The sequence below is a fragment of the Alternaria dauci genome, chromosome 5 (genome assembly GCF_042100115.1).
Source record: "Alternaria dauci strain A2016 chromosome 5, whole genome shotgun sequence".
Classification (NCBI taxonomy): Eukaryota; Fungi; Ascomycota; class Dothideomycetes; order Pleosporales; family Pleosporaceae; genus Alternaria; species Alternaria dauci.
In genome coordinates this window covers 2,281,962-2,299,009 of record NC_091276.1, presented here as the reverse complement: position 1 = coordinate 2,299,009, position 17,048 = coordinate 2,281,962, and the positions used below count along the sequence as shown (strand labels likewise).

At 53.5% G+C, this 17,048-nt stretch overlaps 5 protein-coding genes across 5 annotated transcripts; 3 read left to right on the top strand and 2 right to left on the bottom strand.

Moving 5' to 3' along the window:
* Nucleotides 1–1,628: 1,628 nt before the first annotated feature.
* Nucleotides 1,629–3,330, top strand: ACET3X_006218 (uncharacterized protein; the record flags this gene model as incomplete). Its single annotated transcript, XM_069452405.1, has 3 exons — nucleotides 1,629–1,795; nucleotides 1,857–2,620; nucleotides 2,669–3,330. 3 exons carry the CDS (start codon nucleotides 1,629–1,631, stop codon nucleotides 3,328–3,330), a joined length of 1,593 nt encoding a protein of 530 aa, XP_069306578.1.
* A 679-nt stretch (nucleotides 3,331–4,009) lies between these two features.
* ACET3X_006217 (uncharacterized protein) lies at nucleotides 4,010–5,560 on the top strand (the record flags this gene model as incomplete). Its single annotated transcript, XM_069452404.1, has 1 exon — nucleotides 4,010–5,560. One exon carries the CDS (start codon nucleotides 4,010–4,012, stop codon nucleotides 5,558–5,560), a length of 1,551 nt encoding a protein of 516 aa, XP_069306577.1.
* A 5,013-nt stretch (nucleotides 5,561–10,573) lies between these two features.
* On the top strand, nucleotides 10,574–11,420 carry ACET3X_006216 (uncharacterized protein; the record flags this gene model as incomplete). The annotated part of the gene is made up of 2 exons (XM_069452403.1): nucleotides 10,574–11,016; nucleotides 11,411–11,420. The coding sequence occupies 2 exons, from the start codon at nucleotides 10,574–10,576 to the stop codon at nucleotides 11,418–11,420; spliced, it is 453 nt and encodes a 150-aa protein (XP_069306576.1).
* Nucleotides 11,421–13,027: 1,607 nt separating this feature from the next.
* ACET3X_006215 (uncharacterized protein) lies at nucleotides 13,028–13,789 on the bottom strand (the record flags this gene model as incomplete). The annotated part of the gene is made up of 1 exon (XM_069452401.1): nucleotides 13,028–13,789. The coding sequence occupies one exon, from the start codon at nucleotides 13,787–13,789 to the stop codon at nucleotides 13,028–13,030; it is 762 nt and encodes a 253-aa protein (XP_069306575.1).
* Nucleotides 13,790–14,193: 404 nt separating this feature from the next.
* Nucleotides 14,194–16,641, bottom strand: ACET3X_006214 (uncharacterized protein; the record flags this gene model as incomplete). The annotated part of the gene is made up of 3 exons (XM_069452400.1): nucleotides 14,194–15,377; nucleotides 15,426–16,300; nucleotides 16,346–16,641. The coding sequence occupies 3 exons, from the start codon at nucleotides 16,639–16,641 to the stop codon at nucleotides 14,194–14,196; spliced, it is 2,355 nt and encodes a 784-aa protein (XP_069306574.1).
* Between the last annotated feature and the right edge of the window lie 407 nt (nucleotides 16,642–17,048).

Below are 17,048 nucleotides of genomic sequence, written 5' to 3'. Positions count from 1 at the left end.
TTAGAAGACTCTAGTGGCAGTGGTGGAATCTCGGCAACAGCCATCGCCCTCATTGTGTGCCTGGGAGTCGTACCATGCATTGTCTTGATCTGGACAGTTTGCTATCTCTTCTGGGCCTACCCATACGGCCGTAACTGCTGCTGCATCAAGCGAAAGCGTCGCCCAGAGCCCCAGAGTGTATTGAACCAAGCGCCCGCAAGCGAAGAGACGCTGTATGAGAAGCCTGGTGTCGCACCTCCACAACGACCATTTTCCAACCAGTACAGAACCGATACAGGAAGCTCAAGCAACCCTGGACGTCTGCACAAGCACCAAAGGCCTGGCAGTGTAGTCGACCCCAGGGGCACGCGTATGAGTTTGAACAGCGTGGTCAGTGCCAACACGATCACGTATGCGCAGGAGCCCAAGCCATTTGTGTGAGGATTCAAGAAGAAGCGACACGTATAAACTTTCCAGTCGGCAAAAATTCCCATGAGGATGATCACGACTGGCGGAACCACGACGATGCAGCCACAGCTGGTCCGATTCGACTGACGGTACCCTGACGCCACGCCAAGACGGCGTACAACTCGAGGATCAGTCAGCGAGTTTGAGATGATGTAAGACGAGACCAACAAATCACAGCCACGAGAATGTCGAATTCGCAAGGATTCAACCTGGCGGCTACACGCTACGATGCAGCGCTTACAAGCCGCTTTTTCTCACGCGCGATGGACCTGTGAAGAAGATGAAGATTGCGCTGGATCGAGGACCTCAGGACAGGGCTGGATGCTCGAGGAGAAGACATGTCGAGTGTATACTATTGTATTGATGCATGCAGGACATTTGCATTTGAGACGGAGTTTGTGGCACGGCGCTGGGCACGAAATGACGATATATGACAATAAACAAATCTAATTACCACATTAAGGTTACTATGCCCAAGGCGGTAACCATGGAACAATGGATCACGAGGCCAGGCATGCAAATCACGAGCGTGAAGTATCTGACCCTGATCGCGGTGTGGTGGGTCTGGGGCATGTGATAGGTCAGAGGGTAGGAGTATGCGGGCGATGGAGTGTTGAGCCTCGCAGCTCGAGCATATTAGCACGACCCTTGTAGTGGGGTAGTCGGGGGTAGCGGATAGCCATGTCAGTCGCGACTTGTTGAATCTCCATGGTCCATATCAGATTTGAATCTCGACATCTCATGTCAGACGTGCATCCATCGCCGTCCAGCGTATTCGATTGTGTAGCATCGGGGGCGGCCAGATTTCTCGTCCGACACGCGCAGTCGACATCGGCCCTCTTATCTCCGCGTCACAATCGCGTTTCCGCCACCGTAACTCGTCCAGAGCCTACGTCAACATTCCTGTACCAAAACAAATTCGTCGCGGGCGGCGCCTTCAAGGGCGCTCTGCGACACGATATAACACCGCCACCATTCCGCCTTCACAGCACTTTTCGCCTTTTGTCTTCCGCGTCTCCCACTCCTTGTTGCTCTCTGCGCGCCTGCGAATGCTACGAAGTTGCCTAGCCCGACCCAGCGCACGGAGCCTCATACACAAGAGCGTGGGATTTGGTGGCGCAAGTTACATCAGTCTGAGCCTGAGCACGCCGATCAAAATCGAGAGCAAAGCGAATTCGACAATGGCAGGACACGAGGCTGAAGAGGCGAGGCAGGGCGGCCAGCAGGCCATGCTGGCGAGCCAACGCGCAAAGGAGCAGGGAGAGGCACAGGGCAGATTCTCCAAGTGGTTCCCCCTATCAGCCAAGTCGGGCTTCGACCAGTGGTGGGCCGGACTATCGCCCATGGCGTGAGTAATGTCCTGCAAAGAGGCATATGGCATATGTATACTGACCTGCGCCAACCTCCAGAACCGAGCATCGCGTCCTATCTTACATTCCGCATCTCCAGAGCCCGCCCACACATACGCAAACAGGCTCCACACCTGCTTCGGCCACCCCGTCATCCGCAGACCTTCATGCACCACCCAAGCACCCCGAGGACCAGACGACGACGAACGCCACCAACGACCCGTACGGACCGCGGAGATGGAACTCGCAAATGGTTCAGCTCAGTGGTAAGGATCGTGCACTGAATGAGTTCTCCGTGGAGCGACTGGGCGAAGAGGTGGAGAACAACTTGGTCATGCTACACGGGTACGGCGCTGGACTGGGCTTCTTTTACCGCAACTTCGAGTCGTTGTCGCGTGCCGAGGGCTGGAAAGTCTTTGCGCTGGACCTTCTCGGCATGGGCCGGAGCAGTCGGCCAAACTTCAAGATCCATGCCAAGGACAAGGAGGGCAAGATCGCAGAGACCGAGTCGTGGTTCGTGGATGCGCTCGAGGAGTGGCGGATAAAGAGGGGCCTGGACAAGTTCACATTGCTGGGACACAGCCTAGGAGGGTACCTGGCTGTTGCTTATGCGCTCAAGTACCCGGGACATCTCAACAAGTTGATTCTTGCGTCTCCGGTTGGTATTCCGGAAGACCCGTATGCAGTCGACGAGGAGATGCCTGATCCACAAGACTCAACCATGGCGAATGAGTTCACTCAGGATGCCGCCGAGACGAACCAGAATGGCGTGCAGCCATCGACAGCGGACAACAACAATTTCATGAACCAGCGGACGAAGAATGGTACGTTGATCATTGATGGAATTCTTGCATTTTGCTAACACTACGCAGCCGACATCATAAAAGAGGCCAAACAACCACCAAAAAGGCGATTGCCGTGGTGGCTGTATTCTCTCTGGGAGGCCAATATGGTCTCACCCTTTACTTTTGTGCGTTGGTCAGGACCTCTCGGTCCTCGTCTCGTGTCAGGCTGGACCTCACGCCGCTTCTCGCAATTACCAGAGGAGGAGGCACAGGCCCTGCACGACTACAGCTACGCTCTGTTCCGCCAGCGGGGTAGTTCCGAGTATGCGCTTTCCTACCTGCTCGCCCCTGGTGCTTTCGCTCGCAGCCCCATGATTCGAAGAATCCAGGCTGTCGGTAGACAATATATACAACCGCATGAGAGACCTACCGCAGACGGCGATGCCGCCGGTAGTTCTACCGCGCAACGCGAGACAGGCTACCCAGTCATTTTCATGTATGGAGAGAACGACTGGATGGACGTGGCTGGCGGGTATGCGGCCGAGGAGAAGATGAGGCAAGAACGTGAGCGCCTGCTAGCAAACGCATCGGCCGAGGAAAAGAAGAACGACCATGGCATAGGCAAGGTGGTTATCATTCACAAGGCCGGCCACCACGTGTACCTGGATGGCTGGGAGCAGTTCAACCGCGTCATGTTGGAAGAGATGAACGAAGTTAGACGGAGAGAGCAAGGGCGGGGTCATGCATAGAAGTCTGCGTGTTAGAAGGATTTGCATTGTTTGGCGTTTGGTCTCGGTATAGCGTTCCAAGTTTGGGCATGTTGGATCATGCCACTGTGTCTCAGTATAGAGTCTCTTCAACACCAGATATTCTTCCACGCATACTTCGTGATGCCCTCTCCACGTCGACCCACCCGTGTGGTTGATTTGCATGGGTGAAAGGGACCCCTCACTTCCGCAAGACGATCTCACATGAGCCCCTGCATATTTCACCCCCGCTCCGTTCCGTCGAAACTGGTGGTGACTGCTGCAGGGCTAAGGTGGTGGCAGCCATCTCAGTGAATGAGCCTGCCTATACGGAGCTAGCATTGTGGGGTAGAGTTGTATGCCAGCAATCCATGTCTTCACCGCTCCGGCTAAGCGAGACAGGTGCATCATCGGAGCGGCTGACCGACTCGCGCCGGAAACACAGCATTCGCTCGATATAGGCACGAGTACCCCTCCCGACGCGCTGCGCATTCTGCTGAACGTGTACGCGACTCGTCTGATGATGACAGAGAGAAGAAGAAGAGCAAGTAGAAGACAGACTCGAGTCACGCATAGCATACCCGCACCACCATCTACATAGCCGCCGCCCGTGTCGCATTCACATGTCATTGCCATACGCACCGCCAACACGACATCATTTGACGGTGGAGAGAAGTAATTGATGGCGCCGCAGACACTCGACCAGATTGTCAAAGGTGCACCGCCGCCGAGCACAAGCCTGAACAGGGTCGCTGAAAGCGTCGAGCGCGACCCGCCGCCGTACTCTGCTTCCATCCTCCAAGACACACCCCACAATGCCAACAACGGCCGCCTGCCCACCATCAAGACGCCGCGACCCCCCGTCCTCAGCGACCCGACGTCCCTCCTCCCCTCGTCGCCGCCGCAGATCTACCTGAACCTCCTCATACTCGAAGCCAGTCTTCGCAGCCAGTATCTTACCCTGCGCGCCCGCCGGCGGCAGAACACGTTCGTCCTCACGCTGTTGGCAGTATGGATAGGCTTCTGCTTCTACCTGCTGTGGCTGCGCCCACGAGAGGACGGCAAAGGTATTGGAGGGTCACAGTACTGGCTCGTTGATATGCTGCAAAAGGTTGGCTTCATAACTGGCGTCGTCACCGCGCTGCTCTTTTGGGCCACTGGACAATGGGAGAGAGGAGTGAGATGGCCGCGCCGGTGGATCGGCGTTGCAAATCGAGGCCTCAGAGGCATGAATGCCAAGATTGTCGTCATACGGGGGCCGTGGTGGAGAGAGCTGGTGGAATGGGGTCGCTTTGTCGTGCCCTTCTCCGGTGGCCTGTGGGGTGGAGAGCAGGGCGGCAGTTCCTACCACTTCATCAACGTTGCGCAGGAAAACAAGCATGCTTTGGACGGCGGCCGACCCCGCCATCGCATCGTCGAAGACGGCAAAGAATACGCCGAGGAAGACATTGCACCGGGAGGCGACTACATCAAGCTCCTCCTCCTCCCGAAGCCCTTCACACCCGACTTCCGCCAAGAGTGGGAAGTTTACAGGAACGAATATTGGGCCACGGAAAACGAGCGACGAGCAGAGCTGCGGAAACGCGTCCGCGCCAGACAACGCGAGATTGCAAGGGAAGAGGGAGGCTGGCTATGGTGGACCGGCTGGCGAGGCTGGAAGCGCGCCCGCGGTCTCAGCGGGCGAAGCGCCGACGTAGAAAAGAGCGGCCATCTCCACGGTCACAGCCACAGCCTCTCGCACTCGGGCTCACGGAAACGGCGACAAAGTCTGCTGCAAACCCCCAGAGGAAGGGACGGATCACATTCCCGTAGCTCCTCGCGAAGCACAACACCCACCCCGGACCTCGACTTGGACGGTCGTCTCCGGCCTGCCGAAAGCCGTGAGCGTCGATGGAGTAACACGTCCACCAGTACAACTACCAGCCGCAAGTCTTCTCTCCGCTCCAGCTCGACCATCACACAGGGTAACGCGCAGTCGGCAAGACAACCGCCACAGAGAAGTAGCGTGGGCTCTCGACCTAGTACGCCTAGTGAGGGGAATCTACCCTGGCAAAGCAAGAGAACCAGTATGTTGAGTAATGCGTCGAGCATGAGTGAGATGGATGAAGATAGGGGGTATGAGGCTGCGACTGAGGGGAGAAGCGATATGAGACCGCCGGTTCGACTGGTCGGAAAGAGGAGGAGTAGTCGCGAAGGTAGTAGCAACAGTAGTGGAAGGGCCGAGAGTGCTTGATCGCGCTTTGATCATGAGGACTTGGGGGGAAGTGACGGGTTGATGGTTACGCATCTATGTTCTGGCCATGTTTTACGATACTTTGGTTTGGCGGTTCCTTGTTCAAATAGCGAGTGTGTTACTACGAAACGGGTATATAGTGAAAGTTGGGGAATAGTATTTGAGAAATGCCATCACGGACATGTATGTGTAGTCATTTTGGTCTTGGTTCTTTGTGTTCTTGTAGAAGGTTCAGTTATCGGACCCTGGAGAAAGAAGTCTCATCATTATGAATGGACCGAATGTCGAGAGCCGAGCTTGGCCGATTTAGGTTGAAAGAGCGATGTCTTGAAGCACGTGTGCTGTTCGTTCAGGATGCTTTCCTGGTGGACATTTGCTATTACAATATATATAGATACACTCGTGGTTTCTCCAATAAGAAGCATCTGGCCGGTTGGCGCAATGGTAGCGCGCAGCCCTCCTAAGGCTGAGGCTGTGGGGTAAGTTCATCCCACTAACCGTTCCAAACATAGATACTAATCAGACCATAGTTCGAGTCCCACATCGGTCGCTTTTTTGCTCACCACGATGCCAGCTCTTTGCAGAGCTCAAGTGGGATCACGGTTTTCTTTTTGCAAAGTTTTGTGGCCATGGCAGGTGGGGCAGATCATCGCTATCGATAGCACGCATGATTTCTCCACTTACAACATCATAAATGGGAATCTGGTCCATATGACATTGTCGTCGCACAACAGCAGAACTGATCCAGCAATGTCGCTTGCTTTATCAGACTTGTCGTGCTTTTTGATTGCTCTAGCAATACATGTTCTAGTAAATGTGGGTAACATGTTGAACTCCGTAAGATGCTGATGGACCAAATCAGTAGCAAGCTCGCAATAGTGACGGACACGCTAGTCTGTAAGATGGCTTTTGCCTCTTGTTCCTCTTCTCAGGTTCTGCAATTGGACAATGTAACGGTATCGTGCCGCTTGCATTTCGAATTGTATATATGCTGAATTTTCCCACGATTCGTACTCTATATGGGACGCAAGATCAGAGATTGCTGCCATCTGATGCATAGTTCTCAACATGCTGCCCTCCATTTGCTCCTGTAGACGGTCGTCACTTGGCCTTTACTCCGACGCGCCTACCTACTGCAGTTAGCCGGTATACTTTTGCGTGGACGACGCGCGCCGATAACTTTGGCAATCGAACTCACCTTTTTACTGTTTCCTACTTCTCGACCTACTTCGATACCACCCTTGCAGCTGACCATCAAGATGGCCAACTGTACCCAATAGGAGAAGTTGATAGTGCCCCAGCTGCCACCTTTGCAAGGCGTGGTGGTATCAGCCTGCAGCACAAGGCAGATTTGGTCAGGCTCATTTCACATCAGAATCCAGATTGCATGTTTGGTCAGAGGAATCCGAGCTGAACTCCCCGCGCTGGGATGTGCTCCGGAAAAACTGGTCGCAGAGCCACCTGCTAAAGAACCTGGATCCGAGATCGCACTCAAATCTGGGATCGAGCGTCTGACTTATGAGAACGGCCGTCTAAAGGTGGAGCTTGCAACAGCGCGCGAGATGATCAAGAAGCTTCAAGAGCAAGCGGCGGCAATCGCAGGCCAAGCGCCATCGAAGCGGCTCCGTTGGTGCCCTGTCCAAGGTGAGGAGACCTGCAATCGAAGAAAGCGAATCCGAGCTCTCCTGAAAGACCTACGAATGAACAGAGGGTGGTCAGGTGTAGTGGCAGTTGAGGACAAGTCGAATTCGAGCACTAATCCTGGAGAACCATGTTCAAGGATGCGTTGTCGGGAATCTGGAAAGGGAATGGATAGGCGCTTCCATTTCAGATTGGTGGCTGGTATTGTTTTGCGTTGGTCGTTGAAATCGTATTTGCGAGGGTATGTTCGTGGAATCAGTACACTGCAGGCATCGGATCCGTTCTGAAAATTATACACTGCTATCAAGCAGGCTCGCTGTGCCGTCGATCCCTATTCTCATACTCATGCTCTTCCCCTCTTTGCAGCGGCGGACTCATGAGGAATGCAGGCGTGACTGGTGTCGGCAGCTCCGTCAAGTATATATTTGTCATTCTGGTTCCGACAAAGGTCGTTCTTGCCGTGCTAGGTGTGACTGGCTCAAAGCCCTTCCAAAGCTTGGCCTGCCGGTATCCTCTTGTAGGCTGTGGGCGACGGAGTGTCCATGCACGATGGAGTAATAGTGTTATAACTAGGATAAATACGGTACCGACGATGCCGATAGCGACGCCGATTCCGATCGCGGTTGGGGTTGAGAGCGAACGGCCGTCGTCCGTGCCAGAGTTTGTCGGGGATGTCATGATCTGAGCGGCGCGGTGCTTTGGTGAAGACGTGTGGGCGGAAGGTTCTGCAGTGGTGGATAACATGGCCATGGTTGTGCTGTCGTACTCAGCCTAACTGTCACAGCGTTGGTATACAAACAGGAGCCATCAACAAGACGATTCAGGCAGGCTCTGAACTGGTTATGCAGATAAGAAGGATTCCAGCTAACAAAGCCCTTTACCGGAATGCTGAGCACTACATTCCAGTCGTATGCAACTAAGCGCCATCTGTATGGGTCTCAAGCGATCACAGCCTTGGTAGCCCACATGTGGAAGCCTCCTGCGCTTGCTGCAAATGGTGCGTACCTTGACGTGAAGAATGTGGCTCAGCGGGTTAATGGGTCGACTGTCTTGTTTCTTAAATCCATCGCACTTGATCAGAGTCTGGCATGCGCCCCAAAGATGGTGATAAAGATGTGTTCCTACACTCTCATGCGACTTCAAGAGGGCAATGTGCTGTACTAGCCCATGACAAATCTGAGTGAAATGCGACCGTGCTCTGTCGGAATTAAATAAAACGGGCGTGGAAAAGCGAGAGGAGCGCCGAAAAGGTAACATGTCTCCACTCAATGTGTTCTTCTAGCGCTTGAGGCGGGCCACACGAGCTCTTATTTGGTGTTGTTACGATGCGCTGTCACACATGATGTTGGTGTACAGCCTCAGCGGCTACGACGACGCCCTCTGTATTGGCATCAGGCACCCCAAGACTGAAAAGGGATGGTAGCAGCCTTTTTCATGAACAATGGAGCCATTCAGGAGAGTATTGATCAAGACCATCGGGGGTTGGGACAAGAAGTAGGGGTGCATGTCGCACGCACATGTTTGTGAGATGGAGGAAAAGATACGGATATTGCCTGGTTATCGCTGAGTTGGATCAGGCAAGCAAGTGAGTAAGCGAAGTAGGCGCTAACCAAAGATGTCAGCAACGGCTCAACGTCTCTTGTATAACTAAATCAGCTTGACTGCGAGACGACCTGTCAGCCCACTTGGTAGCTCAACCTGCGAACACTACAGTAGCCGTCAGCTTAGTAGCTGGAAGAGGCTAAATCGCCCGGGCCTGTAAAACAGGAGCGACGTGTGCTCCCTACGACGAATCGAAACGTCTCCAGCGATGACAAGAGGGGTTCCACGTGTTCGTGGGAAAGAGAATGTGCTAAGCACGCGTCTCGTGGCATAATACCTGCTGTGGCATTTGTCAATGCGAGTCTCGTGGGGGCGCGACGAATACTCTTAGTCATGGCAATGGAAAAGCGCGCGGCAAAGGGGGAAGTGGGCGGCGTCGGGGCCGGAAAAACGTCGTGACTCGAACCATGCTAGAGGAACAGAAGTGACATCAACAACGCGCGTCGGGAACGAGAACCGACGATCGAAAGATGAAGAAGTTCTGATGAAATCCCATGGCAAATGGGCGAATGCGGTGGGCTAGCTTTGGGGTACCGGCAAGGACGGGCTTGGCGCTAATCGGGACAGGGTTGCGACGCGAATACCCGAGTAGGGATGCGTGGCCAGGCACCGCCAGTCCTGCCTTGCCGCCTCGAATTCACCGTCTGCTCGAACCACCGTGTTCATCCAAGATTACTCTTCGTCATAGCCGTCGTCTCGGCCTCTGCAGTGACGTGCGCCCGGGTTTCGGGGGGAGCGTTGGCCGTCTCAGAAATTGGTGGCTTCGGAACACAAGAGAAGGTCGGGCAATGACGACATGCTTGTCTCATGGGCACCTTGAAAGGCAAAAGGCGCACCCAGCTCCGGGGCCCCTAGATGGAAGCGGCGGTGACTGCTGGCCTGGTTGCCTTGACAGCAGGTGGGCCGCGCGCATGTACAGCATCGTGGTACATATGCAAAGAGCTGAGCATCGAGACACGAAAACGTTGGGCTAGAGAGTCGGGTGCTGCTGGTTGCTATAGCGGTCACTGGCTGTATGTCGGCCGAATTGAATCTGCAACCAGGGACCTCGAGTTCCACGTCGCGTTAATCGCGCTGGCGGTCGGAAAGCTTGGCCAGGCGACAAGACAAGTGCTTACTTGTTTCAGAGTAAGTTGATCACGGCAACGTGCAACGCTGGAAATAGCATGTTTGGGCGCCTCATCGTGGCCCAGAGTGGCGTGTGGGCATGGCCTCGCCGTCCGTCTTTCAGCCAAACGCATGAGACGGGGCATTGCAGGACGACTGCAGCGGGCCTTGGTGCTCGATGGCACTGCCTCCCGCCCCCAGTTAATCTCGATACATTGCAGAGCGGACGAATTGGAGGGGCGACAAACGACGTCATAGGCTCAGACGGTGAAAGGGCTTTGGATCAAGCTTCTCTGGAAAAAGCAGGAACGGGTGCCGATGACTGGGATGGGGCTGCGATGGTTCGCCGCATCCAGTCAAGCACACGGCCAGTGCGAGCCATGTGGCGTCACCGGCCACTGGCTTTGCGTGGCTAGGAAATGTGGAGGAGGCGCAACCGAGCAAGGGCTGCGACTGCCGTGTTTGTTGCTGGCTGGGGCTATGGCGAATGGCGACATGGAATCACGCTAGTTGTTATGCACTCGTCTGGTATAAGAGCCCTCACCTCGCCCTGCCCTTCTACCCCCATCCACAACTCACACACACACTCTCCACACCACATAAACTACTACCTTTCCAACTCTTACCCACCCAAACAGCCCACCAAACCCAACCACAATCAAGATGCGTTTCTCCACCATTGCCACTGCCGTCATCGCCGCCGGCGTTGCCAACGCCCAGGTCGACTCTCTCATCTCCCGTGTCACCTCTGCCGTCGGCGGCGCCCCCTCTGATATCGCCTCCCTCGTCAGCTCACTCACCTCCGACATTGGTTCCGGCGCTGCGTCCCTCACCAGCGAGGCCGGCTCTGCTGCTTCCTCCATCGCCTCCTCCATCCAGAGCGACGCCTCCGCCGCCCTTAGCAGCCTTGAGTCCGAGGCCGCTACCGCCACTGGCTCGCGCGCCTCTGAGATCGCATCTGCTACCAGCGCCATCGGCAGCCGTGCTAGCTCTGCTGCTTCTGCTGCCAGCTCCGCTGCCGCTAGCTCCACTGGTGCTGCCGACTACAACAACGTCCCTGCCATGGGTGCCGTTGCTGGTGGTCTCCTTGCCATCGCTGGTCTTTTGTAAGTGCCTCGGCCCGCAAGGTCGTCCTTAAACCATCGACATGAAAAGTCTCTTTCGACAGCTTCTTTCATCGGCTAGCGACATCAGCCACGAGCTGAACACGCTCCGTCTCTCGTGAGACCTGGGCGGGATAGGAATGGTTCGCGGCAACACTGGAAAATACCCAGTCCGTCTATAAACTTATAATAAGTCATTTCAATGAAACATTTCAAATACCCACAACATTACTCTGCTTCAATTCATCTGTGATGTCTGCTCCACAACTAATTCATCTCATTTTGCTGCCAGCGTTCATCTTTTTTTGTTTTGCGTCCTGTACTCAGCCGCGTTCGCTTGTTGTCAATGAACAATGCAGCTGCGATGCATGGTGTGAGGTTCTCGCTAATGACGTAGGGACGCGTAACCCCCTCGGAGGCGTCTTCCGAGCCCCAAGTTAGCGTGGTTCCATATGCACTCCGCATCCACGCATGAAAATCCTTTGTCCAAATCCGTCCAACCACCTCACAACCGTGCATCACACAGGAGTCGCGACACGTCAGTAGGATTCGATTCGATCCTCCGCCTGGCGCATTAGACAATTGGAAAGGACGTGTGCCAGTCCGACAACCTGCACATGTTAATATGCGGCAATTATACATGAGACGTGACGCTTGGACGACACCATGGCTGGCTCTAGGCTCGTCGCATAGCCATGAAATGATCCCCAACATGCATTCACCCGGGTGATCTGCATTGCGACACCGCAGCGTTGCATGCACCCGCCACACCCTCGGTGCGCCTCCGGGGATACCCAGTCAACCTTCTCAACAACGATCAACGCGGAGAAGGTTCCTGGAGAAACGGAGAGCAGACTACGCGTTTGGAACAGCGATGCGATGACCAATGGTTTCCTCAACGCGTGATTAGCTGCAAGAAATACCGGGAGTGTGTGAACGGCTGCGGCTCATGTGGAATTGCTTTTCCGTGGGGCTTCGCTGGTCCTGGACAATTGCAATGAAAACAACGCACGGTATACAGAGGCAACAGAGTCGCGACACTATTCACAAACGACATTGTTCAAGTACACGATGCAATACTCGCTTAATTTGAAAAGCATTGCAAAGCTTCTTGACGATGCATACCTCTACCAGCGGATCTGACAGGTTATTTTAACTCACGCTTTAGGTAATAGCTTTTCAACCATCGCCGACATTACACACACACCAACCTGCAACTACAGTTGCAAGTACAGCAAACATGTCCAAGATGTCCGGTTTCTCCTGGCCGCAAGCTGCTAACGCGAAGCTCTTCGAACGATCCGAGCCCAAGCCCCCTCTTGACCACCACAGCATGATCGTCATTGGCATAGCCATTGCAGTTCTATGCATTATCGCCGCTTACCCATTATTACTCCTTGGACTCAAATGGCGCAGGGCTCGCGCAGCCAAACGGCACCAAGATACCGAGGACAAATCCAAGACTACCGAGCTCGTAGATCACGAGCACTCTCGTCGCGGCCCTTCACCATATGTCGGGGACGGCCATCAGGGCGGTCATATAGGAGATAGTCTTGGTGCGCGTTCGTCGGCTGAGCTGCCTCCACACCATAGTCACGTGGTCAAAGAGGATGGGAAGCATGACTTTGTGGAAATTGACTTGAGCAGTGTGAACGTTAGAAAATAGCTTGTGGGTGGTAATGGTAGACTGAGATGGACGCATAGTTTTTGCCTATTCTAGTGTTACGATTGGAACCTGGGTAGGTTTGATATGTCGATAATACGGCATGAGCGAGCATTGGGTATTGTGAATATGACATACACATCTACATGCAGAAGTTGTACTGCTCCAACGTCCGGTAACTAATCTCCAACACCCACGCACAAGCAGATCTCAACAAATAACTACATCAGCCGCCGACACAACGGTAATGGCAAATAAGAGCTATATCAACATTGCGCGATGATGCAGAAGCAGATGACACGCCCGTTTTATCGTCTAGAGGACTTCTACGAGTCTATAACCCATTCATGACTAAACACCCCTCTGCCCCTTCTGCAATCTCCCAGCATGCCTCTGCTGCGTCTCAATCTGCTGCGGCAGCACCAGGGGAAGCGGAACAGGTGGGTGATCGCCACTCGGATGCGCAGGCCGATACGCTGTATAGCCCTCTCCAGGACCAGTCTCAAGGACACCCGGATGCGGACACATGTCGTCTGACCGCGAGGGTAAAGGCTCTCGGCTCTTTTCCTCGTCGTTGTCGTTGTCGTCGTCATGTTTGCCACAACAGCCGCCGAAACAATCACATACGTTGATGCCCCGGGAAGCAGCGTAAAGAGTGTAGACGATGAGACCGAGGAAGATGAGGCCAAAGACCGAGCCAACGACTATTCCGCCAATCTTGCCTGCGCTTAGCCAGGGTCCAGCTTTTGCATCTGCATCTGAAGTTTGGGTTGGGGTCGTGGTAGAGGTGGTTGCTGATGTTCCGGTGGATGTTGGACGAGAGATGCTGTCGGTAATGCTGGCGGTCGAAGAAGACAGCTCAGTAGTACTAGGCTTGGTAGGTGGTATCACAGTAACTTCAGGAGTCGGTTCCGAAGTTATGAACGCTATCGATGTAACGAACTGGATGGATGTGACAAGAGATGGCGGCGGCTTTGCACCATCTTGACGGGCTACCACAGTCGCGGAAGACGTCAATAGAGACAGATCATTTGTCGCAGGGTCTGAAACACCGAGTTTGGAGACAGCAAGGAGGCTTGTAGCCGTAACGATAGTGCTTACCGGAAGGTACATGGTGAGCGGTAGGGATGAGGTGTGTGTAGCGAGGGGAAGAGAAGAAAAGCACCAGTTCTATTGTGTGAGGATTGAGAGATCTGCCACTGTGTGCTCACGTACAACACAGTGATGAATGTTTGCAAGGACTCCAGTGATAGCCCAGTTTTGTCACATGTGGCAGCTCATCACCAACATGTACCAAAATTAGTTCATACTCGTCACCCGATCTACGCACACTGTTGACTGATGGCATTGGCGAAGCCAAGATGAATGATGGGTACGTGGTTTCTGTTGTAGCCAGAAGATTTCAATGCAAGAGCGGATACCATCGTATGACGTGTAACAGCAGTTACATTAGATTTTCTCGCTAACAATAGGGTGCTGAAGAAGCCTTGTTCTTCTACTCCACAAATGAGCCCGTCTTATAGCTCACCAACACCGCCTAGTAGTGCTGTAGGCTCCTCAAGGACGACTGGGCAAACATCGAGCCCCACACCGTATGCATTGAACGTCATGTTTCCATCATCGTCGATCTCGATCCACCTACGGTTGAGCAAATCTCCATCTTGCGCCCTATCGAAGAAGTTTTGCGGTGCAAATACGATACTAGAGTAGGCCTCTGTGTACAATGTCACAGGTACATCTTCGCTCCTGGTGTAATGATGCATGCCCAGATTGAACCAGATGACCAAATCTTCACCTTCGACCGATTCGCCGTCAAAGAACTTGCTAAAGTCTTGCTGCGGTGTGAAAGGGAGGTTGATATTCTGGACACTGTTTGCGAAAGGCTCGTTGTCGTGCTGGCGTGTAACGGCAAGATGTGACTTCGCGAACTCTGAGTTTTTGAGCGACCAGGGTGAGTTGAGGGTCGAGAGGTGGATATCGGAACGGCCAGGTACGAGCCGGTAGCCGCGCTTCTCACCCCAGGCATTCGTAGCGTTTGGGTTCAACACGACATACATCGCCTGATTGTTGGGAGCCCAGTTGAACTGTTGCTCTTCAGCCATGTATGAGATGTTCATCTCCATTTGCTCGAATTCGCCGAGCTCGGGGAACCATGGCTGAGACTGATTGACAGCTACCAGCTCTGACACTTGGAGTGAGTTGGCAGCGCCAACTATGTCAAAGTTCGCCTTGTATGTGACAATGTGATCGTGAAGCGAGCCTTGTGTAGCTTGTTGAATTCTCGGCCCAAACTTCGCCTGTGCCGGATAATAGAAGCTAGATTGCAGATACCCGGACGCACGCACAATAACTTCGAGCGAACCGTCCATATGGAAGGAATAGTCGAACATGTAGTCGTAATTGCCAACAGTTGCGATCGCGCGAACGATCAACCCGGCGCCCTTGACGCTGCCGAGGTTGCTAAAGCCGTAGTCGTTGGATGCACCCGTACGATGACGTGAGAGAGGAAAGTTCATATCGGTTTCGAAGATGCAGATCGCATTAGTGTTGACTCGCGTTGTGTTGTAAGACGGGTAGGTGATATTCCAGAATGTCGATCCCCACGGGCAGTCGAAACCTTCCACCAAGCTACCCATTTCGGTACCGAGTTGGTAGTAGGTGTCGTGGTATACTGTGTTAGCAGCCTTGGGTTGGTTGCCACCTTCCAGGACTCAGCTTCCAACTAACAAGCGGTGTAGGAAATACTTACCGTATTGCGCGGTGGCCTCTTGCATCGATAGCTCGTACAAAATGCGCTCGCCCTTGAACTTGATGTCATAGAACATGATGCCAAGCGTTCGTGAGAACGACATGTAGAAAGACCAACCCATGTACTCAACGTATTGATTTTCCTTGTCAAGCTTGTATCGCTTTCCTCCAATCTCGAGAGTGCTCGGTACCAACCGGTCTTCGAGGTCTCGCACACCCAACTCTGGCTTGTAATCGACTAAAGCCCAACTTGCGTCAAGAGTCTGATCGTATTCCATAGCAAGCTCGCCTGCCTCGAATGCAGCCCGCAACTCTGCGACTGTAGGGTAAAACTCTTCGTTCGTTACAAATCCTTTCAGCGAATAGAGAGAAGGATCAGTGCCAGTGCAGTCGATCAAGAGAAAGAAGTCCAAAGGTGTCATGTATGTTGCCGGACCTGGAAAACGGAACATGATGTTGCGAAATGCGCTAGTGCCGTCGAAAGAGAGGGGTGTGCCGGAGGTCAACGAAAGATTCGACCTTTCGTCACTTGACCCATAGTACACACCTCCTTGAAAGAGAGCAGCCGTTATATCTGAGATGTTCGACATGATGGATGCGATGAGTGGATCCGTCGCACTGGATCTTGGGCCATCGAAATACCGCGCGTTGTATGGCACAGAGCCACCAGCACCGCCGTTGTAAAGATAATCCAACTTCTCGATGGTGGTCTCTGAAGACACTGGGAGAGGTCCGATCATGTACTCTTGGGAGTCTGGCTCAGCTTTCCCACCTTCGAAGATGATAGCACGCGCATACTTGGCAGGCATCGTCGCATTACCGTCTATGTACGGTAGCACCTCACTCTTGTTGGTATGTAATGCATCTACCCAGAACCTGCGTACCTGTCAGCCAGATCTCATTATCTGAGATGTAACGTACACGTAGTTGTCTGTTAGTACAGCCTCGGTGGGATGAGTAAGGTTCAGACCGGAGGTCGGAGAATGGAGTAAGGTCCAGACAGCGAGATTCTCTTCCGGTGTCAAAGGAGCCCATGGGTTGATTTTTGGTGCTACTGTGGTTGTAGCAGCCTCGGCCAAGCAAGAGTATGCCGTTCCATTGTCGGTTCGTTTGTCAAAGTAACCACGGACTACTCTTCGATCATATCCAAGAAAGGGCAGAGCGGAAGAGCTGACTATACTGAGAAGAGCCGTCGAGGTAAGGAGAGAGCAACGCATGTTCATCAATGATGCACCTTGGAAGGCATTGCTAGCTCTCGATCTTCCTACGGTGATTTATACATTCCTTGGAACGTTGCGGTCTAGATAAGCCTCGAGTGACTTACGGCAATGACAACGAACAGAGATGGTATCTCAGGCTTACACGATAAGAGAAGAGATCAGAGCGTGTAGGGGGCCTGTAGGTAGTAGGATCCACGCAGCCAGGCTACTTCCGGTGGAAAGCACGGCCCGATCTACTCCACGTTTAGCAAATCACGTTCTTTCTGTTCTTTCTCCTGGGCTTCCTCTCAAATCCTGCGTCCATATTGGCCTTATGTGTATCAGAAAGGCAAGCTTTCTGCTGCTCTTCAGCAGGTATCAAGCAATGTTGGATGCTACGTGTTGTTCAAGCAGACGACGATCGT